General features: G+C 43.6%; 1 protein-coding gene across 2 annotated transcripts; it reads left to right on the top strand.

Annotated features, from left to right (window-relative positions):
• The first annotated feature begins 311 nt into the window (after window positions 1–311).
• SAMD5 (sterile alpha motif domain containing 5) lies at window positions 312–25,562 on the top strand. 2 transcript variants are annotated; one of them, XM_069973779.1, is made up of 3 exons: window positions 312–1,207; window positions 23,389–23,481; window positions 25,238–25,562. In XM_069973779.1, the coding sequence occupies exons 1-2, from the start codon at window positions 743–745 to the stop codon at window positions 23,443–23,445; spliced, it is 522 nt and encodes a 173-aa protein (XP_069829880.1). In that variant the 5' UTR covers window positions 312–742; the 3' UTR covers window positions 23,446–23,481; window positions 25,238–25,562. The 2 variants fall into 2 exon arrangements, with proteins under 2 accessions (XP_069829880.1, XP_069829881.1); XM_069973780.1 differs by lacking the exon at window positions 23,389–23,481.
• Window positions 25,563–26,055: the final 493 nt, after the last annotated feature.

Raw genomic sequence — 26,055 nt, forward strand, 5'->3', positions numbered from 1 at the left:
TAATCCTCTCTGAAGCCGCTGCGAATGGAATCTGGAACAACATAGAAACACACGAGTGCAGCCGGCCTTGTGAGGGGACAAGCCGGAGCCAGGAGGACCTATTCTAGCAGGCTGTACGAAGCAAGGAATGACAGGAGCCAACTAGCAGCCCACTAACCTCAGACAGTATTGAATGTTTTTTTTTTTTCTTTTTTTTCTGGAGTGTATTGACTGGTGGAGGAGCAAGAAGTGTGTCTGGCATCGGAGAGAAGAGAGGGCGGGAGAAGAGACGAGTGTGCAAGACAGCTTTCTCGGATCGCTCCTGTATACTCAACCCAAAGTGAGCAATAAAAAGTAGCAGCCTGCTCCTCCATACTAACTTGTTCGGCAAATATTTACTAACATGGCATCAGGGTGTTGCCTGCTCTGAATTCTTCCTGCTCTTGTGTCATCACTTTACTCCGGCTTGAGGGACAGCAGCCAGAGACGCAGCCTGATTTCTGCTCTTGGGCTGGTTGTTCCAGTGCATTGACTGGTCACGTCCTGGCTGCAGAATGACACGGACCATCAGGTACCTGCGCTGTAATGGAGCTCATTGCTTTCCCACAACTGTTTACTTGTAGGAGCAGCTGTCGGAGCACATTGCTGGCCAGGAATTCTCCTCCTAACTTTTAGATGGTTAATTTTCTCTTTTATGGTTTGGAAGTAAGCGACTCATTTGTCCAACCTCAAATATTTTCCTTTTTTTTTGTTTTAACTCACCATGTGTGCGAATATAGTATACGAATGGCTGAAAGCATTGCAGCTTTCCCAGTATGCCGAGTCCTTTGTGGATAATGGATATGATGATTTGGAGGTGTGCAAACAGATTGGGGACCCTGATCTGGATGCCATCGGGGTGGTGGTCCAGCAGCATCGGAAGAAGATCCACGATGCTGTCCACAGACTAAGAGAAGAGGAGAAGGCGTCAGCAAGCGGATTATATTTCACTTTAGAGCCCCAGGTAGATTCTCCCACCCCTGAGATTTACACCAGTCACTTGGTGGAGCAGTATGAAAGCAAAGCCTGGAAAGAAGCACAGGCTCATAAACCGGTCCCAAGGAGTAATAAAAGTGTCCAACTGAATAAGAACTTGGTTACTTATCCAAAGCTAAAGTTAAAGATCATGATAAGGGATAAACTCATTCGGGATGGAGTAAATCTCAGTAAACCCCCCTTCTCCAAAAAGGTAAGATGTGCATGTAATAACATGTGCCTATGTAAGGTATGTGGCATACTGGACAGCTGAATACAGAGAGGTGGGTATCCACCTGTACTGGAGGTGGTCAGTGTATTTGTGGAAATGTCTGGGATTCCTGTCTACTGTATTTCAGCACTGAATGGTAAACTTGTTGCTATATATTGTGAATCTTTATATATGTTCAGTTAAGTTTCAAGACTTATAGACTATAATGGTACAGATATACATCAATATAATATATAGATTAAGTGTACCTTCTCTAGGGTGCTATAAATCACTAGGCAGTGATGAGGATTGCATGTCCTACCTACCCTAAGTAAGGACCATAGTGATATTTTCCAAATAACAAGACTTAGCTTTTTATTTACGGCTATATAACTCTCCACTCTCCATTGTCTTCCTCATAGTTAAATACAAGGAGCTGTCAGTCTATGTCTCCTGTGAGCAATAGACATGGTCGTCCACTCGCTTATTCCTCGGCAGGTCATTTCAGCACCAGCTTTGGGGTCTGTTCAGCATTTAACTATAATTGGCTTTGAAACTTTCATTTACCAGAGAGATCAGTGTTCTTTTACTTCAGGGAGAGGGACTGTCACATCAGCCATAGACAAGAATGTCCTTGAAAATCAGTAAGGCGCAGCCATTTAGAAAGCAATAGAAAGTAAGGGATGACATCTGAGTTCATTGCAAGGCTAATATATAAAGCGTTTCTACCTTGGTTCCTTCTAAATTGGTGTTTGCTAGTACCTAGGTAATGTTTCCCTTTAAGCTTTATAGGGTGACGGCAATAATGTTTCAATCCAGCGGGCATTCTTAGAATGGATTTTACCTCTGTGGGAGACAAATAATGCCATCTACCTTTGGGTGTAATGAAAACACCAAATATCTAGTTACAGCAGTTATAAAAATGATTCTATATACATATGTACATATCTATCTGCTTATATGATATCTTTATTCTGCAAGCAGAGTACAGAGATGCTCTCATGTCTAGACTAAAGTATACATATATCTGCAGCAGGTGCAGGAAACTCCTAAGTGGCTGGACTGATATTTTATCATGTTTTTTCTCTATGTTGAAGATCCACATGGGGCCTGATATAAATTTCCTGACCAGTGAAACGTCATTGAGGTCAGATTATCCATTGATTTTTGCAGGTTAAATGGTTATTAGTTACTTAGTCTAGCATGTGAGTCTATGAGCGGTGAGCTGGTGGAGTGCGCTGGAGTGCTGCACATTCCAGGAATGGTTTCTGCAAGGATTAGTTTGGATTCTAAATGTGTGCTGAGGAATGCGCTGTCTCTGTATGCGCAGAAGGGGGTGATTATCCTATAAGACATAGAATTATGGCAGCAGGAATGCCTCCTATGATATTCATATAATTAACTTTATTCTCTAGGATTACTGATCTGATGAGAAGAGGAGGGGGTTCTGCCTCTCTGTTCACTTATAACATAAGAAACAAGGCCACATTCACATGTTACATAGTTTTGTAGTTTGACAAATGTAGGACCCATTGATTTCAATAGGGCTGTTCACACTGTCCGTATATTTACGGATCTGCAATCTACAAAATTTTCATTCACAAAAATTACTAACAAGCTCTAGTACAGACTGTAATTGCGACACAGATTGTCCCATAGAAGTCTTCGGGAGCATCTGTTATTTTTATGGATCCGTAATTTTTGAAACATCAATAATGTCTGCAAATCGGTAATAATATACAAGAGTAATCCTTTTAATCCATTCCCAAAAAATTTGACTATCACCGTTCCTGTTTTTGCTGATCTGCAAAAAAAAAACGGATTATGGATGCAATTCGAATGATTTTTTCGCAGATTGCGGACAAAGATTGTTTATGATTGCAGACATTGTGTGCAGTCCTGAAAAACGACTCAACATGTAAATGTAGCCGAATACACATTATAGCTTTATACAGTGAAATGGAACACCCATAGTAGTATATGGGGCCTAACTGTATGTCAGGATGCCTCTGATTTTATAAGGAAGAAAATACAGTTTCTGTCAGGTTCTGTTTAAAAAATATTGCACCACTGGATGCTCAGAATGGAATGTCTCCAAAATATATTACCAAATGAAGCACTATTACCAAGTACCTACACTGTATGCATCGTGTCTGCTGTAGCAGGAATTCCTTAAATAGCAGCGGCTAATAGATGTTGATAATTGGCATCACTGGCCCTAGTCATGGGGCAACCCCAGTCATAGCATGCATGGTACAGGCAACTCCATGTAGACTAAGCAGTTGGCTATAGATACAGATCTTTTTAGCAGGTGAATAATGTCCTGAACACAGACCTATAACAGTACAAGTTATAGGTATTTCCAGTTAGATAATTAATTTTTCACCTTGGTCCTGTTACTAACTACTGTATATGTTAGGAAAGTGGCATGTAAGATAACTCCTAAAATATATCAATGTGGATAAACACTCTTTCAGCCCAGTAATGATTTTCAATAGATTGCGCAGGTGTATTTGGAGTGTATTCAGTATATAATGATAATATTAATGAATAAATTGTATGTTTACTACACAAAATGTTGTAATATCTATAATATAATGTAATATAAGATCAGAAGAACATTGGCTGATCTATAATATAATGTAATATAACATCAGAAGAACACTGGCTGAAGACTTTTAAGAAATGCCCTTTAAATAGTAGTGTTGGGCGAGCATGCTCTATCAATCATAGTGCTCAAAGGAACATCGGAGTGAAGTGACAAAATATGCAAAAATTTGAAAGGAAAAATGCAATACCTTACTGCAAGACACATTGAAGGTGAACCAGGCATGCTCCACTCCACCCAGCAGTAGGAAACTGGTTAAATGCTTGGGTCTCCCATTGATTTCAATGGGGTTTGATTCTCAAGTCGAACACTCAAGCATTTTAGCGCTCACTCAACACCTGGTAGTTACAATTCTGTTACACCAGTTAGCATTAGGACTTTCAGCATTATTTTGTAACTCTTATATAATGCAAGATGACAGATATGCTCAGAGTTTTGCACACGTAACTAAATCTGGTAACATTGCATTGCACATTTATCTACAGTATTCACTGAAGGATATTGGATAACTAAATATATTTTTTGTGATTACAGCAGGATTTTCATTCATAATGGACACAATGAGATACATTTTCTGAATACTTTTTATCCTATGTAAAACAAATATTTTATGAATTTCACATGAATGTTTTGCAGAAATAATGATAATTGTTCTCCATTGATCTCCTTCTTACCCAAAGACTGCTGCTCATACCATTTCTCTTCTACACAGACGGCTTTCCTCTTGTTCTAAGTCACCTAATTTCCTTTACTACAGAGCAGCGGCATCGTCTTTCTCTTTGCCGTGGCCCTTGGTGCTACGGTGGTATACAGCAGGTGGGTGTTGGTGTTTTTCTCTGGGGCACTTGTCATGGTGGCCAGGAGTGGCAATACCCACCCCTGGAATAACGGGCATCGGCATTTGAAAGGGTAGCACAACATGTCCAGCACTTAACCAGAAGGTGACTTTTACTTAAAGGGGTTGTCCGGCGAAAAAAATTATTCACAGAATAACACACATTACAAAGTTATACAACTTTGTAATGTATGTTATGTCTGTGAATGGCCCCCTTCCCCGTGTCCCACCACCCCCACCCGTGTACCCGGAAGTGTGGTGCGCTATACATTACCTGTCACGTGCCGACCACGGTCTCCGATCTTCAGTAGTGACGTCTTCTTCGGGAGGCCAGCGGATCTTCCCGAGTGCCGGCCGCCCTCTGCAGCGTCATCCGAAGCTCAGCCGCGATTGGCTGAGCATAACTGTGCTCAGCCAATCGCGGCTGAGCAGCTGATGACGTGGCCGCGTCATCAGCCGCTCAGCCGCGATTGGCTGAGCATCACTGTGCTCAGCCAATCGCGGCTGAGCGGCTGATGACGCGGCCACGTCATCAGCTGCTCAGCCGCGATTGGCTGAGCACAGTTATGCTCAGCCAATCGCGGCTGAGCTTCGGATGACGCTGCAGAGGGCGGCCGGCACTCGGGAAGATCCGCCGAACTTACGAAGAAGACGTCACTGCTGACGATCGGAGACCGTGGACGACACGACATGCGGTGAGTATAATGCACCACACTTCCGGGTCTAGCGTGGGTGGGGGGAAACACGGGGAAGGGGGCCATTCACAGACATAACATACATTACAAAGTTGTATAACTTTTTAATGTGTGTTATTCTGTGAATAATTTTTTTCGCCGGACAACCCCTTTAAAGACTTCAGTGCAATACAGGTTACAGTGGTAAAGCTCACTAGGTGTAGGTGTAGGTAATAGTAGTGCTTGAGGTAGTGACTTAATTTAGGAGATAATAGAAGGAGAAGAAGAAGAAGAAGAAGTGTGGTTTGACTCTAAAGAAGTGGTGATCGCTTGGGGACCTTGCCTAAGTAGACGTGTACTCTGCCCGGATTGTCCTGACTTTTCAGAAGGATCCCAGGTGTAGGCAAAGTTGACCCAGGTGATGGTTACCCTACCTTTGGGTTTAGCAGTGCATCTTGTAGTCAAAGTCTCTTATAGAAGAAATCTGTAGCTTGGTGGGGGCAGTGTAGGAGAAAAGGGAGGAAAGAAGTGTAGCTGGTGGGTTGTGTGTGTGGTACCTTCACTGGTAATTGGTCAAACAGTGAACAGCAGAAAACTGTTAACCCTTCATCCTTCAGCTGTGCTTACAACAGATAGGGGAGAGTGAGACACCAAGTGGTGCAAAAAGGCACCCATCATCCCAGAGTGTGACAGACTTACCTTTAGCCAGGTGGCATAACACTTGCTGGCACACCTGTACCAGGACACTACATCTTCACTCTGTCCTCCCCCCATAGATCTGCATTAGGAATAAGCCCCCTGCTATGGTAACAGCATTGATTTCTAATTGAACAAAGCACAGCCTTGAATATTAAAGGAACAGATCAGGGAGCCTATGCAGTAGTAGAGTGGTAGCCCTTTAGGGACAGAGCTCTGCACCATGTAACAGACACAGCAATCGGTAACGGAACAAGCAAACCCAATCACATCTTTCCAATGCTAGCCCTTCTAGTAAGTCAATCTCTGACTTTTCATTGGGCCTGATAATCTTTAGTCATGTTTCAAGACTCTTTTATGGGTTAGATATTGACTTACGTATCCGCCCCCATAGCCAGTACTAGATAGATTTCTTTATTTATTTTTGAAGAGAGCATTTGCATATGTTTGCCCAGTCTATAATAATCTACATACCAGCAGGCTCCATAAGAAACACTAACCCTTTAAATAATGGTTTGCTTATAGTGAAGAATTGTGGAAACTATAAACCAGGGAACCTTCGGCCCTCCAGCTGTTTCAAAACTACAGTACATTTCCCACAATGCCCGGACAGCTAATACTTTAGAGCAAGGATGGGGAACCTTTGGCTCTCCAGTTGTTGCAGAACTACAATTCCCATCATGCCTGGACAACCAATGACCTAGATTGCCAAAGGTTCCCCATTCCTGCTCTAAAGCTTTAGTTTTGGTTGTCCAGACATGACAGGAATTGTAGTTTTGCAGCAGGTGGAGGGCCGAAAGTTCCCTATCCCTGCTGTAAACTGTACGAGCATACACAGTGCCATAACTTACTATTCTATAAGAGATACATAAAAAATTAAGTGAGCCTGTGCTAGCTGTGAAAATCCACTACTGCTCACCTACTAAGCATTGCAATAGATAAGATTGGAAGTTGGGTACACATAAAACATCTGCTGTGTATTCTATCCCACACGTCTCTTATTGCATGTAATCAGCACTGACATTAAAGAGTAGTCTGCTCCAATCTTGCAGTATGGTACATTTAAAAAATGACTTCTTCTAGCTTGTCTCATCAGGAATACAGCAGGCTATTACTGTCTAGTCGGAAACCCGCTAAATTCTAACTATAGTGGATTTTAATTAGACGGAATAAACATAGTATAACTACAGGCAAACCCAGCATTCACCTGTTATTAAATGGAATCTGTCATACGGACACTTAATTTGTTATGGAAGCCGGCATGCTTGTGATGTCGCAGCCATAGTCTCTTCTCCATCCACCCTCAAGGTCTTTTCACTCATTTAAATAACTGGCTCCTTACATCATTTCTTTAGGGAATTTCACTTAATCACAAAACTGTAAACCTGCATGCAGTACAGAAGGAACGATTTACAGAGATGGCATACGGACACCGATAGATGCATCTCTGGATTAATACTGGCACTAGAAGATGGAAATCTACCATACAATGAGAAGTTGTCTATGGGCTTGATTCTGTTAACAGACACTGACAATAGGGATTGGGAACAGTAACTTTACACATCACACATGGCAGATTTGTTGCAGAATGTGGAATCAGCAGTGATAACTGTATGTACGTCAGAAGCCTGCCCGGGCCAGAGGCTACACCACTCACATGGATGTTAAATGACATAATCGCTGTAGCAAACTAAACAAAGGGTATGTTCACCCATAGCATTTAGGCTATGTTCACTCTATGGAAAAACAATGGCCATATTTAATAACATTGGTCGTTGTCACAAAATACGGCCGATCTTATTACATAGTGAGAACATAATCTTAGGGCCCGTTCAGACTATGAATTTGGCGCAGACTCCGCCCCGATTCCCTCCAGCTATGTCTTTGAATGGGAGAGCCCTCCCATTCAAAGGTATAGCAGAAAGGATTCAGCGCGGAGTCCGCGGATGGAGGTTCCCGGCGGAATCTCCGCGCCGAATCCATAGTATGAACAGGCCCTTAATGTGCATTTAATTTATACTATTTTGCCACTATATTATAATATCGGGGTAAAATATCCATACTTTGCTACGATTTTGATAGAATTGCAGCAGAAATAGTGATGGTATCACTAACGCTAACTAACGCTGATTGAGGCTATGTTCATACTACATAAGTACCATAGTGATTACGTCTGTTGTTGATCACGGCCGTGATTACTACGGTACTTACGTAGTGCTGCCTTCTAAGGAATCCTGGCCGGAGTGTACACACATAGAGGGACATGTATTAAAAGGCGAAAATGCCTTTTTTCGGTGCAGATCGGCCTGATCGGTGGGAAAATATTCGCAAAAGGTCTTTTTGTGAATATTTCATTCGCATTGGATCGTTCTGCGCCACCTTCATCAGTGGGGTGGAGAGGGGGCGTTACAGGGGGGTGCGGCAGCACACAGAGGGGGTGCAGCCTCTGCGTGCGCTTCATTTATCATTTTCCAGGGGAAAAATGATACTGAAACTCCAGCTCTGAGCAACAGAGAATTCTGATGAGGGTGCGCACGGATGCGCCCGCATCCGAATTCAGCGGCAGTAAAGATCATTTTCTGTGAATGTGGCCTAAATGTGTATTACATGCTATTTCTTAACATAGTCCAGAAGGGTATGTTTGCACATGTTGGAGCTTCATTGCATTAACACATTGAGGGATGATGGGATAGCAATTACATGATTAAAGGGGTTGGCCACTTTATAGTAAACATTGCTCAGTGTACAGTATTAGTAAGTGTACTCACAGCATTTACTGACAGAAGCTCCCTGTGTACCTGTGTTGTTTCTGTCCATAAGATGGCCGGCATGATGAAGGACCATGTGACCATAATATAATATAATATAAAAATTATAAAACCTAATATAAAAATGCCCATTTCGGAGAGATTACACATGTGTAGTAGATACTGATGTGAGGTTTACAGTGTATACAAGCCCTATTTACAGTATACAGCCTGCCCCTGTCCTAATATGTATGTGCAGGTAATTGGCCGTTGTAGTAGAAGAATGCAGCAAACCCATGGAAAAAAAAGGAATTCTGAAAAGTATGTTTCTGTGATGCTCGAAGAAATGCAGCTTCTCACTGCAGCTTATTTGTTAAGCGCGGTATACAAGTAAAGCTAAGTGCATCTTATCACTCACCTGTGATTGATTTAAAAGCTTTTATGCTTTCTAGATAATTTTGCTCTAGTGATAAAGCTGTAAAATAATAACTTTTATGCTTGTGATGCACAGAAGATAAATTTTGTTAAATAATTAGACTTTGGTTTCTGACAGATAAACTATATTCTACAAGCTTTTTGGGTGTATTCATAGGAAAATTGAATATGTATAAAGCTTTCAGTAAATTGTTGCCAAGCAGGCACTTAGTATAAAAATTAGGACTAGAGAGCTGTTGAGTCTCGAGGATGCATCATATCTGATGCCTTGCTTATTTATTCCACAATATATGATGTATAGGATTGATTTGAATGTTAATGTATCTTGCATTGCTTGGAATTCTTGTTTAGTTTGATTTCGGATGAGTAAGGCCGTGTTCACATGGACAGGAAAACAGATGGAGCTCCGGTTTTCTGATGCAGAGCTCCAAATCTTCTGCATAGACATGTGCATGTCTGAGGCTTTGTTCACGCAACATCTTTTTATGCAAAATAACGGCCATTATTTTACAATATTATTTATCATTATCAAACAACAGCTGTTATTTTGTGTGAACATAGCCTAAAACTAGTTGTACAGTAGCCTTGAAGGTACAATTGTTGTGGCAGGGATCATGCTAACCATGGCTACATCTGAATCAGCATTCTGTTAAATGTTAAAGGGTTAAATGTTAAAGGGTATCTTCTGCTGGGTATTCAGACCCCAAATGATTGCCAGAATGAACAGGGAAAAAAGACTTGGCTTATTGCTTGTCTCTCCACTGTTTGTTTATGAAACTGGCCCTATAGACTTGTATAGTCAGATTGAATTGCTCACATGGTACAAAGTTTTTCACCCACTTTTCTTTCCATCAGTAGGGAGTAAGAACACTCAGATCTTGACCGATAAAAACTTTTCATATGTCTCTGTCTTTCTTTTTAACTTTTTGGCTGCAGGTAAATAGAATGTCAATATTCATTTAATCTGAAGTAAGGTGTTCAGTTCTGGGCACCATTTTATAGAAAGGACGTCCTAGAGCTGGAAAAGGTCCAAAGATGAGCAACTAAACTAATAAGGGGAATGGAGAATCTTAGTTATGAGGCTAGATTTGTTTAGTCTCGAGAAGAGACATATAAGGGGAGATATGGGAAAAAAATCTTACAGGTAAAATCCCCTCAAAAGACAAGAGGGCATTGCCTCTGTATGGAGAAAAAAAGGTGAGAAGCCTTCTTTACTATGAGAACAGTGAATTTGTGGAACAGTCTACCCAGGATCTGGTCACAGCAAAAACAGTAGAGCCTTCACTACAGGAGAGAGACGTTCTTAGACCAAAATACCATAAATGCATATGTATAGAACCGACCCATCATCCATGCCCCTTCTCTCTGTCCATCCCCTCCTTGGTTGAACTTGACGGACATGTGTCTTTTTTTAACCATAATAACTATGTACAGTAACTATGTAACTGGATAGTCATAACATGGCTAATTGCTTCTAACAATGTTGGGTTGAATGGCATTGATCATCTTGCTACAATAGTACTTATCAAGGGGAATATATTAGGCAATGGGTCTTGTAGTTGATTTACTAGAAGCTGGAACAAACCTGAGTTAAAGGGGAACTCCAGCAAAGAATATTTTTTTTCAAATCAGCTGGTAGTATAAAATTATACAGATTCATTATTTAATTGTTTTAAAACCTCCAGTCTTCCAGTACTTATCAGCTGCTGTATGTCCTGCGGGTGGGGTATTCTTTCCAGTCTGGCACTGTGCTCTGTGAACTTTCTGGTACCAGTTAATTTGAAAAAAAAAAAAATCACCGAAATCGTCCTTTGATTTGACAAGGGCTAAATGGTTATAACTGGATGACTGATTTAGAGCATCTATAAAATGGTGGGGTGTTGCTTGATCAATCATTTATGCAATATTATGCACTACAGTGTTATGATCAATCACTGTTTACATTCCATAAACATAAATATTAAGCAGGGAATTATATTTAGGAGTCAATCAGTGCAAATATTTGGCTAAATTGTGGTCCTGTTTACTGATGTGACAATGTGGGAAGGAATAAAAAAAGGTCTGGTATGACATAAAATAGTGTATACTAGTGATATATATCTCCTATAAGCAATTTATTCTAGAAAATAGCTTAAAAAAACAGAAAAACAATACTGCCTCCCCAACTTCAATGAAAGAGAAGCTGAAGCCCCAGACATGTGGACTCAGAGAAGCACATAATTTATTTCTCTATGAACTTTTAGCCAGGCTGCCTATCCTCACATTTTAATTGCCTTGAAGAGAATAAGCGTCTGACAGGACCATTGCTAATAGTGTACAGCCATGCAGCCAGTGGGTGTCTGCTGGAGCAGAAGAAAGATAATAGAAATTTCAGCTCTGCACAATTTACTGCAGTTATACAGCAACAAATAAAAATTATGAAGGATTTAAAGGGAACATCTAAGGGAAAAAAGTCTCTGTAGGGGTTCACATAATGGCTGTGATTAACTTCAATTCTGAACATTCTGCTGCCCGTGTGATGCTGAGGATTATAGATCTGAGACAGGGAAAGTGGTCAATCAGAAAACAAATTTTATATATATATATATATATATATATATATATATATATATATATATATATATATACAGTATATATAACATATATATATATATATATATATATATATATATATATATACATATATATATATACACAAAATAAATATAACATGATTTTCTTTTACTGAATATGTTTTTACTGAATCTTCAAAATGTAATGCATTTTTTTCACATGGTACGCTGCATGTGGTTTGGTGGTTTTTAATCAATGAACAAATATCTAGAAATCCTGTCTTGCATGAATGATTCAGTCTGAATACTATACAAATTTTTGTGTATTATTGTACACGGTAAGCCCTGTTATCCTTTGCCCAATGGCTTGGAATTTTCTAATACTTCTTATACTAACTCTGTCACTGCTGAGCTGTGTAAAAAACATTTATCTGGCCATAGGTAAAGGTATAACACAGGGGGACGCCTAGAGTGTCACTGTCTTCCCAGCTTTTGGGGGGGGGGGGGGGGGCAGAGTTTCTGGGCAATTCCTGACTAGAGATGATGGAACAGGGCCAATGTTCAGGTTCGTACGAACCTGGTTTGGGTTTGTACGAATCTGAACTTCGGCCCTGTTCGATCATCTCTTTTCCTGACCCCCCCTTGCTAGAAAGCTCCACTTTCATACACAAATGCACTTGCAGGTTGAAGATGATAGAGCAAGGAACCTATACTCAATGCAGCCCATGCTCTACAGGGTAAGAGATGTGGCACCTGGCTGCCTACAAGGAGACAACTAACTACTGGGTACATTTACCTACTGGGGGCATATCTACCAACTAGGTTGCCGCTATCTACTCTGGGCATTTGACTACCTACTGGGTGGCAGATACCTACTAAGAGGGGCATTAATGTCATTTGTGGCAATTTGGGTGAGGATAAGGTAAAAATGATGTTGGAAAAAGTAGAGAGTTAAGATATTTTCACAGTCTGTAAGAACTGATCAGGAAGCCTCTCAGGAGGCTACAGGAAATCGTCAGTATTTCCTGGCCATAAAAATGGAGATTTAAAAAAAATCATACTCACCTGCTGCAGTGGTATTCTTTTCTGGCTTTTCCCTCTGTCTTCTGGCGTTGACTGTGAACAAGTAACAACACTGGGGGAGGTAGATGCCTCTTGTGGCGGGAGGTATAATGCTGCCTCCAGGCACAAGAGTAATATTAGCCTGTGTATAGGGTGGAGATAGTATTGTTATTATGCTATGTGGTCATGGTCTGATGGTACTATTTGTTCCTTGCATAGTGGCATTATTGGTCATTCAGTAACAGTGTGGTGGTATTATTCACTCACTGTGTGGTAGTCATGGTATGGCAGTATTATGTGCCTCTTGTATACTAGTATTAGATAATATTTGTATATAGTTAATATTGATCTTTGTATACTGGATCATAGTAAATCTGGTGACGCCTCCACCCCTTTTTGCCGGGCCCCCCGTCTGCTTATCTGGTGAGCTGGGGTCATGGCTGGCGTAGGGGTGCAAGTTTTATATATGTCCCCTTATATTCTTAATGCTCTGATGGCTACATCCAATACTTATTGTAAGGGCTACAGTGTTTGCTGCATATTTCATGCTGTGCAAACATGCGTGTGAACATGTGTGAACATAGCCATAATATATCCAAAAACATGGCCACTTTCTTCCAGCGCTAATCTTGTCTTCAGGTTGGGTGTGGGGTTCTGTAGCTCAGTTCCCTTGAAGTGAATAGAGCTTAAAGGACAACTCCATCTTATTTAACAAACATTACAAAGTTATATAACTTTTTAATGTGTGTTAATAACCTATCTGCCCCCCCCCCCCCAGAAGTCAAATAAATTATACATACCAAATTACTGACGACCCCCATCCTCTTCTCCTGGGCGCCATCTTGTGACAATGTCGTCAGAGCCAGGGGGCGGGCCAGGTCTTCTTCCTCGTCTGCGTCTTCTGCTGAAGTGAATGGGAGAGGAAAAGTCTGCCGGTGCACTTGCGCATCAGCAGCCTTTTCATCGGCTGGAGCGCATCACATGGCTTCCAGCTTGCTCAGCCCTGATTGGCTGAGCTTGCTGGAAGCCATGTGATGCGCTCCAGCCAATGAAAAGGCTGCCGATGCACCTTTTCTCTCCCATGAACCCGGAAGTGAGGGACATCGCAGGATGGCGGTAGGAGGTGACGGAGACGCGGACGGCGGGCGATTTGAGTGGCGCTCGTCACTGGAGGGATGGTGAGTATGTAGTGTGTGTGTCTATGTTTTTTTTTTTTTGCAGGTCCCGACAGAGTTGTCCTTTAACTGTAATACCAGACACAACCTGAGGACAGGGCTGGCGCTGTTTGGGCAAGAAATTAGCTGGTTTTTTTTATAATCCTGGAAAACACCTTTAAAACCCCCTTTAATTTCCCTCAATTTCTTTCATTACTAATGTTTTGTAATGGAATAAAGAGTAAAATAAGGTAAGGTGCTGTAGAGGAACAGGGTTTTTTCAGATTAGACTAATGTGATTAATGTGCATTTGCAAAGCCAGATTGTAAGATGTTCCTGGAAGTTAGGGTGACGTGCAGGAGGTATGTTCATCAGCACGTGGTACCTCCAGACAGTTGTGTGTGTGTTTTTTTTTCTTTAGTGTAAAAGAAATCTGTCTCCCTTGCTGCAAATAACATTATATTTCAAGTCTATCTGAGCAGATTGCAGATGTCAACAAAGTATACAGAGGATGAGCCATTTGCACAAATTATCTGTTGGGATACATTAGGAATGCACTCACTTAGCTTTATTTGCTAAATGACTCATATGTCATAACATATGGTGCCAATCCTATGTAGTCTCCTTGGTAATTTCAGAACCGCTCCTAAATCTTGTTGTCTTGGTATTCTATTAGATGACATATATATTTGTAGAGGAATTATATCTTCTTTGTTTGGTATCCTTATTTTTATTGAATTGCTCTCAAAAAAACATATTGCTCTCAAAAAAACATTTGGGGGCACTGCGTACAACAGTCTACCTCTGAATTATTATATTTACAGGCTGGAAAAAAACATTTCTATTTGAAACTATCAAAAGCATAATACACACGTCATGATCGTGCCTGAAAGGGCATCAGTGCCACGCTCTGCGGCAAAGATTCGACCTCTGCACCTTTTGGCCTTAAAGGGGTTATCCAGCGCTACAAAAACATGGCCACTTTCCCCCTATTGTCTCCAGATTGGGTGGGGTTTTGAAACTCAGTTCCATTGAAGTAAATGGAGCTTAATTGCAAATCACACCTGAACTGGAGACAACAGTAGGGGGGAAAGTGGCCATGTTTTTGTAGCGCTGGATAACCCCTTTAATTCTGTTCCTGGTTTTATTATGTTCTTTGCTGTTGTCTTCTGTGATCCGTTCCATGTTTCTTAGTTCTCCCTGCACTTACCTTGCTGTGGCCTTCTCCCTAATTGTCTCTGCTGTGTTTTGATGGACAGGTCTCTTCACCTTTGGCTTTCTGTGTTTCTTATGCTTTTTCTATGAGCTTTGTGTCCAGGACTTGGTCTCCCTCATAGACATCTCTCTCATCTCAGTCTGGGCTCTTGATAGCTTTGTTCAGCTAGTCTGTTCAGCTTGATCCAGCATTTTTGCTTTACAGTCTCTATTCCTGGTTTCCTGATCCTTTTGCCTGTTCTTTCCATTCCTTGTCTTTTGGTTCAGTGTGCCTCGCTTTGTCCTTAGTTCATCTTGCTATTATCTTCGGCTTTTTGTTCATCGTTTACCTTGTTGCATCACTGGCATCGTCCTCCATTTGTTTGGTCCTCCATTCCTTACTGCTTTCTTGGTTCTCACCTCTGCTTCTTTTTTTACTTTGCCTTGTTTACTGTCATTATACCTTGTTCGCCCTCTCTGTTACTATCGCAGGCTTTTGTACCTTGCTTGTCTGGTATTCTCCTCGGCCCATTTGTGCTATCTATTTTGTGTCCTGTATTTTGTTTGTCTATGTTTTGCACTTAATTGAGAGCAGGGACTGCTGCCCAGTTTCGGAAGATCAGTTAGGACCTGCTCTGCAAGTAGGTTGGGAGGTGCTAGCCATATGGCCCACTTGTTCTGTGTCTCTTTGTTCCCCGGGGGCCCTGACAACACAATGAACAAGTAAAGGGGTTTTCTGGGTTTAATAAAAAATTTAATGAGGCAAGGATAAGGTGTAAAAAAAAACAACTTATACTCATTCCGTTGGTCACTCCTGGTCAAGCACTGTCACTGAAAAAAAAGCAGTGATTGGTTGCAGCATCTTGGGTCCTAAAGGGCTAAATATATATTTTTTAATTTTCCATCCTACTTTCTCCTGTCCCCTGTCTAGTAGAGCTTTTTGTAATTTGTAATGGTCGAGAAATCAATATGTGTGGGTTCTGTATGGTTGATTAGAAACGTCCATCTAAGGCCGGGTTCAAACGCTGTATGACACTGGCCGTTCTGTGACCCTTCAGTATCACAGATCGGCCGGTGTCAGTGAAATTTATCCTGGCCGGTGTAACGCCTGGAGTAGTGGATCCACTGGACCGTCACTAGCGATGGCACTAACCTCACCAGGGAGCGGAGTCTAAGGGGCCGCTGGTTTTCACCAGAGCCCGCCGCAAGGCGGGATGGACTTGCTGCGGCAGGCGACCCCCAGGTCGCTACCCCTGGCTTGGTTGCTAGTGACGGCAGGTGAGGCGTGGCAGGAGCAGTAGGCAGGAGATGGTACTGGCAATGGTCTGTAGGTGAGACCGCACGTGACAGGCTGAACACAGGAACCAAAGTGTAACGGGGAAGCAGGAACCAGGAACAAGGAGTGGGGACCAGGTAGCGGACAGGAATCAGGAACAGGGACTAGGGACCAGGTAGCGGACAGGAATCAGGAACAACAGGGAGCTGGGCCAAACGCTATGGGAAGCATGTAGAGGCTCCAACACAAGGGACAGGGCATGCTGGGATTTATAGGGGAGTGATTAGTGCAACTAACCAATTAGGAGCGCACTGCCCCTTTAAATCTGAGACAGCCGGCGCGCGCGCGCCCTAGGAGGCGGGGACGCGCGCGCCGGCCGGCACAGCAATGGACAGGAGCGTGGAGAGGTGAGGCGCCCCCCGGGGCCGAAGTAACAGCAGCGCCGGGTCCCTGACTAAGGACACCGGCTGCTGCATGGGGCAGGAGGCGGTCGCGGCGGCGGCCCGGAACGCGGGACGCCGCCGCGGCCGTGACAGTACCCCCCCCCTTTGGCCTCCCCCTCTTTCTTGCCTGCAGACGGCACAGGAAGCCACAAAGTCTTTGACATCTTGGAACAGACTGGGCCACCAGTAGTGGCGGGAGATCCGTTGGCCGGTCTTACGGACTCCAGAGTGCCCGGCCTCCAATGAGGAATGTCCCCACTTCAAAATACCTCTTTGAAGTGCAGGGTGAACACGGGTCTTTCCGGGGGGTACTTTCCGAAGAGTAGAGGTGACGACTGGTACTAGGCGATCAGGAGGTATAACGTGGCAAGGGGATGTGGGTTTGTGGATGAGATCCTTCTGTAAGTTCTCCTGGTGGTAAGAGGACATGACCTCAGTCTCGGGTACGGAGAGAGGGTACACCTCGGCAGAGAAGGCTTCCGCCAAGCCTGGGTCTTCAGCCGGTAGGCCGGATAGAGGCTTGGCGGGGTTGGATGACGACATAGAGTACTTGGTCAGAGGTGACTTGAGACACTGGCTGGAACAGTCCTGACCCCAACTGAGAATCTCCCCGGTTCTCCAGTCCAGCTTAGGGGCATGTAATTGCAGCCAAGGGAGTCCCAGGAGGACGGCGGGGGAAGAATGGGGCAGGACGTAGAAGGATATCTTTTCCTGATGTAAAGGACCCACCTGGAGGACTAAAGGTGCGGTCTGGTAGTACACACGGTCGGTAAGAATTTCGCCCGTGACCGAGGAGGTAGTCAGGGGCCTGGCTAGTCGGGTCACGGGTAGCTGCCATCTTTGGACCAATGTTGCCGCAATAAAACTGCCTGCTGACCCAGAATCGAGAAAGGCAGTAGTCTGGTGATTTTGTCCTGAGGGAGTTCGGATGGAAACTGGCATAGACAGACTGGGAAAGGTGGCATTCACACCTAGGGACACCTGTCCCACCGGACCTAGGTGCGAGCATTTTCCGGACGTTTGAGGACGTAGGGGACATCTCAGCCGAAAGTGATCTGAACCACCGCAATAGAGACAGAGATTCAACTCCAGACGACGGACTCTTTCATCAGGCGTCAGGTGAGCCCGTTCCACCTGCATAGGAATCTCAGGAGAGGGCTGGGACATCGGAAAGTCAGGATTCTGGAAAACCGGCGCCAGCTGGGGATGGCGACGGGAACGGCTTAGTAGATGTTCATGCCGAACCTCCTCCTCCCTCTCCGAAAAACGAGTATCAACTCTGGCGGCCAGTAGGATGAGTTCGTTCAGGGAGGTAGGTAGGTCTCGGGCGGAAAGCACGTCTTTCACTTGACTGGATAGGCCCTTCTTGAAGGTGACTATTAGAGCGGCTTCATTCCAGTCCAATTCAGCCGCCAGGGTACGGAACTGGATGGCGTAATCGCCAACAGAGGAGCTCCCTTGAGAGAGATTGAGGAGAGCAGTTTCAGCTGAAGAAGCACGGGCAGGTTCCTCAAAGACGGAGCGGAACTCGAATAGGAAGGCCCGGAGATTGGCAGCAACAGGATCATCACGGTCCCACAGTGGCGTGGCCCAGGCCAGGGCTCTACCCTCCAATAGGCTGATGATGAAAGCCACTTTAGAGCGCTCGGTGGAAAACTGACTACTTAAAAGTTCAATATGCATGGTGCACTGAGTCAGGAATCCTCTGCACAACTTGGAGTCACCAGAGTATTTGCTTGGGAGAGCCAGTCGAAGTGTAGAAACAGCGTCAGGAGGTGGTGTGCGCTGGGCTGTAGTATGCTGCTGTAAGGCGGCAGTGAGTTGCTGGATCTGCTGCGACTGTTTCTGGATTTGTTGCGCCTGTTGAGTGACCACTCTGGCGACGTCACGGAGATCAGGCACCTCGCCAGGATCCATGGTTGGAGCCCACTGTAACGCCTGGAGTAGTGGATCCACTGGACCGTCACTAGCGATGGCACTAACCTCACCAGGGAGCGGAGTCTAAGGGGCCGCTGGTTTTCACCAGAGCCCGCCGCAAGGCGGGATGGACTTGCTGCGGCAGGCGACCCCCAGGTCGCTACCCCTGGCTTGGTTGCTAGTGACGGCAGGCGAGGCGTGGCAGGAGCAGTAGGCAGGAGATGGTACTGGCAATGGTCTGTAGGTGAGACCGCACGTGACAGGCTGAACACAGGAACCAAAGTGTAACGGGGAAGCAGGAACCAGGAACAAGGAGTGGGGACCAGGTAGCGGACAGGAATCAGGAACAGGGACTAGGGACCAGGTAGCGGACAGGAATCAGGAACAACGGAGCTGGGCCAAACGCTATGGGAAGCATGTAGAGGCTCCAATACAAGGGACAGGGCATGCTGGGATTTATAGGGGAGTGATTAGTGCAACTAACCAATTAGGAGCGCACTGCCCCTTTAAATCTGAGACAGCCGGCACGCGTGGAGAGGTGAGGCGCCCCCCGGGGCCGAAGTAACAGCAGCGCCGGGTCCCTGACTATGGACACCGGCTGCTGCATGGGGCAGGAGGCGGTCGCGGCGGCGGCCCGGAACGCGGGACGCCGCCGCGGCCGTGACAGCCGGTACTGCTACTCTGGCATCCATGTGTGCCCTCATCCCAATTCACCATAGCACACAAAGGAGCGTGAGGCTGGAGCTGCTCTTTTTATTGTGTGAACTGTCAGTTCTGCTGCTAGGAATCTATGTGTATACACTCCGGCTGGGATTCCTTCTGTTTTCAATGTAATGTATCTTTTCTTTTAATCACGGCCGTTGTTGCAACAACGGCCATGATTGATAGAAAATATACGTTGTGTGAACTTAACCTAATACTATACATTGCTTCCCTAAGCGGTTTTGTGACAACCTGTGCACCTGTAAATGGCATACAGTAAATCCAAGATTAAATTAAATACACAAACCCTCCAAATGTGTATGGACTATCATGTTGCATATTATTTTATATTAATATTTATATATAATGAATTGGTGCGTTTATCACCAAATACTTTTCTTTTGCAATTTTAGGTTATTGTGTAATCACACCTGCCTGTTTATTTTCTGTTGTTCTATAGAACAATGAAAATGACAAAGGTTCTAGATCCATCACATGATGGGCTCCAACAACTCTAGACAGACCTCACTGACTTTAGTAGGGTTTGTTGAGTATCTATCATTTCTTTCATTCAACTGACTACATACTGTAGGACTGTATTTTTGATGGAATTTGTGATGACGCCTCCAACCCAGATGAGAACAGAGCCTTGTATGGGTTGTCATAATTTTATTGCACAAGGTACCATGACTAGAGATGAGTGACGTTCAAATTTAAGTCCGGGTTGGGGTTCAGCAACTTTTGCAAATCCGAACACTCAGCCTTTGGTTGCCGTCCTAGGGTCACCAGGAAGACATCGATCATTAGTGGCCGTCTATTTAACAAGAAGGCCACCTTCACTAATATTTTTCCAAAGTGGGAACATAGAGTATGGCTGTATCCATGTTTTCTAGGACTCCTGAGGGCAGCAACCGACTTTTCCAGACGTGTAGGGGTAAATACTGAGTGTCCCGGTTCACAGAAGTTGCCAAACCTGAACCCAGACTTAGAGTGTGTTTACACAAGCAGATTTATCTGACAGATTTTTGAACCAAAGCCAGGAACGGACTAAAAACAGGGAACGGGTCATAAAGAAGAGACTGAGATTTCTCCTCTTTTCAAATCCATTCCTGGCTTTGGCTTTCAGAATCTGTCAGATAAATCTGCCTGTGTAAACGCACCATTAGGCTATGTTCACACTACGTATGAGTCCGCCTTAGTGCGAACCGCGAATATATGCACGTAGTTTTGAGGTTGATGCGTTCGCTTGAAAGTATACGATATACGGCCGCACAATGCACACTACGTATGAGCTTATGGCCGGATCGTATACGGTGCCGTGAAAATGAACAAGACCATTGTTTGAGGACAGAAATGTTCCAACTCACGGCCGTGGATTTCCATGCGGTCCCGTACGGAGTACTTATTTCAGCCAAATTGAACGTGATTTTTAGATCCAAAAGGTTCTGTGTGTTTTATTGGGCTGGGCGAAGATTTCCAAGTAAATAGCCTGTTTCAGATCGCTTCGAAACAAGCTAGGAAAGCATAACTCTTCTACGGGCATATGTTCGCGGTTCGCCCGCATGTTCGCAATCCGGTCGCATGTCTATTTTTCACACGGCCGTACTTTCAGCCGAACATTTACGGCTGCGTACGAACTACGGCTGGACTCATACATAGTGTGAACATAGCCTTAAACTTGAAGTTCGCTCATCTCTAACTGTGGCATGTTACAATTAGAGATGAGCAAATCAAGTTCTGCACAAACCTGACTGCTCTGTATTTTCATCCTGGTGGATGGAGAAGATGCTTGCAGCTCTAGACCTGTCTGGAAAAATTCTGCTATAGCTGTATCCATGTTATCCAGGCAACCTTAGGGCTTCATCCTTCTTCTCCAGCCACTGGGACTCAAATACAGAGTGGTTGGATTTGTGGGAACCTGAACTTACTGTAAGTTTGGTCATCTCTAGTTTTGGTAAGCGGAGCACTAAACAAGTGTTTATACCTCCACTATTGGCTTACAGGTTGACAAAGGAAGCCCTAACACTCAGTGTGCAGTAGTTTGTTAAGAAATCTGTGTCTTACTCCTTTTCTGGTGTATAATCTTTCTTCTAATAAATTATGCAGCTACCGTAGACTGCTAATTCCCTAAGCGGTTAGTGGAATACATCAAAGACAGGAGAATTAACATATATGAACTCAAGCTCTGCTCAAGCAAATTAGTTGTCAAATTTGTGTGAAGCTTAAAAGTGTAAAAACATTCAAAATTATTTATTACAGTCTTCCCAAATACCATTTACATGATGCCTGGAAGTTGGTGTCTGAGGGTGTATACTTACATCCACGCTGCTTGTGATCAGGCACATCTCCTCCATTCCTCCAATCAGGCTGCCGGCCATATTTTCAGGCCCCACCTTCTTTGGTAAATCATTCTAATTCTCGAATATATACTTTTGGGAAATGGACGTCAAAATAACGACAAATGGACGACAAATAATGGCGGTTATTTTACAACACTGACTGATATTATACTAATAATTTTCATTGTTTTAAAATCACATCATTTTGATGGTGTGTGAACATAGCCAAATTGTTCCCTTATAGTTTCTCTCTGTCAGTTCCACTCCTGGTTTTGGCTTAGCATACTGACCAAGATACTGACTAAAATATTGTGTGTGAACATAGCCTAAAGCTGTGGGCTCTGTTCGGAGCGTCCTTCAGAAAGCCTGTTTGGTGACACACAATGGATCCAGACAGTCTATTCAATAACAAGCATTAACTGATGCAGACCGATACCCAAGAGATCCCATTAACTTAAAGGGGGTACGTCAGCTTTCAGTCTGGTGTTTATTTTGAGAAATTGAGCAGTCAAAAAATTATTTCTTGCAGTCCACTTAGTTCTTGCAAAATAAAAAAACTTCTCACTGAGCTTCCTGAGTGGAGCCCTGGCAAAAGTGTAATCCTAGTCTAAGGCCCTATTACATGGACTGGTATTACAAAGCAAGCGAATGCCGACCTGTCAGGTCAGCACTCGCTTGCTCCTCATTGCCTGCTCGCTGTGTCGCTGTCTGTGCTATTACATGCAATGACATTGAGCCTGGGGGAGGGGGGGGGTGAGCGTATATGGCCAGTAGACCGTCACTACCATTGCCATTTTAATTCAACATGTTGTAAGACAGCGATCAGCTGATACAGCTGATCTTTCACCATGAGCTATTACACCAAACATTTATCGTCCAGACAATTGCTAATTGGCCAAGTGTGCTGATAGTTGTTTCTTGTAATAGGGGCTTAAGTCATATTGTTAAATTAGAGGTAAGTATGATGTAGTTTTTTAATATGGATTAACTGGGTACAAATTAAAAATGTGTGCATGGAACAATTTTAAATTAATAATCCTATACAGTATTTATTAGAAATCAGGTTGGAATCACCAGTATATACTAAAAAGGCGAAGTACATCATTGTGAATATTCCTTCAGTCGAACAAGTGACTGCTATTTCTATAAATTTTATCCAAAAACAGTTTTAAGTTATGTGGTACCAATGATATGGAAACTCTATCTATTCTGACATCAGATATGTGAAGAGATGTTAACGGCCTCTCACACGGGCAGATAATTGTCCAGTAGTGTTGCAAGAAACGCTCCTGTGGCTGAAATTCATGTAAAAGTAACAGTGATCAACCAAGGACGGGGAAAATGCTCAATCCTGTAAACAGAGGATGTGAGGCCAATGATGATAAAAGGAAACTGATGCACAGATATACGTATAGGATATACTGTTCATACATATAGGATATACATATGTATCTGTGCGGTCAGTTTCAAGATCACACAGCTTGGTTGAACTTGATGGACGTGTCTTTTTTCAACCGTATTAACTGTAACTATGTAACATACTTTCCTAGTGCGCTGATGCTGTGCTACGCCATCCTGAAGACAAAGCGGCCGGACAGGAGCGCTGAAGAAGAGGATGCTGCATCACAGTAGCAGCGCACTAGGTAAGTATGTACTACTATGTGATCTGGAAACTTACAGCATGGATATATTCTTCTTTGCTGTCAGTTTCCATGGCTGCATGAACAACACAAGGATCATTAGTGCAGCCCGGCTCATCGATTTCTTTTGCCATGTAAAGGCACTGCAAACAAGTCTGGTCTGTCTGATCTGTGCTTGTTTGCAGCCTCCCATAACCATTTAATGTATAAGGGCTGATATAGTTGGGCTGATATGGTTCCCAGGAGCACTGTATAAAGCTCCTGCAGCAGCCATGGAATGTACCAGCTGCGGCTGCAGCAGAAGCTTTATACCTGGGGAAAAAAGAGTTTTATTCTCCGGGCGCATGACAGACACGGGCGGGGAAGCAGTGATATGGGCTCCTCCCTGTCCGTATCTAGTCAACGCTCTCTGACTGTCAGCGTGCTCCGCAGGATGATTGACAGGAAGAGAGGCCAGTAACGGACCTCTCTGCCTGTCAATCAAACCCTCTGAGTGCGCTGACAGGCAGAGCACGATGACTAGATCCTATTTTTTTCTCCGGTATAAAGCTTCTGCTGCAGCCACGGCCAGTACGTGCCATGGCTGCTGCAGGAGCTTTATACAGCGCTCTCGGGAACCATATCAGCCCAATTGGGCTGATTGGTTCCCTTTGGGTCTTTAACATGGGCAGATTATAACTCCTGCAGCTAATAATTGGCCTGTGTAAAAGGGATCAGCCAAGGACAGTGAAAATGCCCGATCCTTGGCTGATTGGGTCTTAAATGCCCCCCCCCCCCCAACCACTTAAACCTTCGGATAGCTGCTTTTAATCCAGGATCTGTCCTGGGGTCCGTTCGGCAGGTGATGCAGGTGATGCAGTTTTAAAAACAACTTTTAAACGTGCAGCTCTGTGTCTAACGGGCTTACATTATTATATGCATTAGGCTGGCACAAACTCTCTGTCCTTCCTCCCCACCCTCTTTATCATTAGGCATACTCCAGGCAGATTGCTTCCTATTGCCCAGCTTTGTGCATAATGAACATGGGCTGGATCGTTAATACACCTGTGCAAAGCTGAAACAGCAATAAATGTTCCTGGATCATTCCTAATGGTAAGGAGGAGGGAAGGAGAGGTGGTGCCAGCCTAATGCATATACAAATGTAAGCCCCGGCCGTTAGACACATCGTTGTAGGATTAAAAGTTGTTTTTAAAACAATAACTGCATCCCCTGCCGAACGAACCCCAGGACAGATCTTGGATTAAAAGCAGCTATCCGAAGGTACAAGGGGTTTGGGGGGTCAGATTGTGGGTACAGAGTCGCTTTCAGAGCAGGCTTTCAAATTTATCATTGTCAGGGAAAACATCTTCCTGTGTAAACAGGGTATTGTGTGCCTGATAATGATAAAAGAAAACTGACAGCAGTTTCCCAGGCGGCTTGAATGATACAGGGATCGTTCATGCAGCCTGGGCCCCTCGATTTGTCTTGCCTGCTTAAAGGCATTGCAAACAAGTACCGATCTAGCTGATCGGGGCTAGTTTGCACCCCCCCTTTCCCTGCGACCGACAAATCTGCAAATGTAAGAGGACCGATAGATAGATCGATAGATAGTGACACCAGCATGATAACCACATATTGCAGGCTGCTTATGTTGGCAGAACCTTAAACATAACAGATAAGAGCTGCTGCATGCCACATCCAGAGCGTTTCCACAGTAGACAGGTAAAATAATACATAGACCCAGTTGTTACAACTATGTTCTTTTTTATTTATTTTTTAGCAGTTTTAAAGAATTCATGGTTCCCTTCCAAGGATGCAGCACACAGAGTTTCTGATTTGGTGAAAGAGAGACTGATGTGAGACAGACGTTCAAGACCCAGGACCCCTTTCTCTGATCAGTGTGGGTTTTATTATGCAGCAGAAGAAGATGACATGTACTTGAACACCTTGCTTTTATATAACATCACATACACTCCAGAATGTATTGCTATAAACAGAAATCTTTTATAATGTGTACATGCAACAGACCCGCTTTATCCTTTATAGTCACAATCAATAATTATAATAAAAGAACAAATGAAGTATATAATTATTTACAATTGCTTAAATGGAAAATGAAAAATGTGTCATTTGTCATAACTGTAAAACGCTTGTGTGAAATAAAATGACATTTAGTCTTTACGGTACACATTCTTTGTGGTTCTACTGAAATAGAACAGAACAAAACAACAACAACAATAACAACAACACAACAAAACAAATTGCACACTGTAAATGGGACCCGAATGCAGGACTGGCCTTAGGTAGGTCGGAGCACTTTATAGTACCTTCTATTAATACATTATGCTGAACTATTCAGTACCAATATAATACAATCATTAACAATACAAACAACATTGCCATAAAGTGTACAAATAACATTATAAGAGAGCAGCCTAAACAACATGGCATAACCAGTAAATTAGGTCATGAAACTATATGTTGTCCAGCTGTCAAATTGGTGTGGCCTAGAGTGTCTATGCCCTAGGCTTGTACCGCCTTTCCATCCCTCCTCCCCGCCATCTTCACTATTAGGAATGCCCCAGGCAGGATTTCTCC

The sequence above is a fragment of the Dendropsophus ebraccatus genome, chromosome 6 (genome assembly GCF_027789765.1).
Source record: "Dendropsophus ebraccatus isolate aDenEbr1 chromosome 6, aDenEbr1.pat, whole genome shotgun sequence".
Taxonomy (NCBI): domain Eukaryota; kingdom Metazoa; phylum Chordata; class Amphibia; order Anura; family Hylidae; genus Dendropsophus; species Dendropsophus ebraccatus.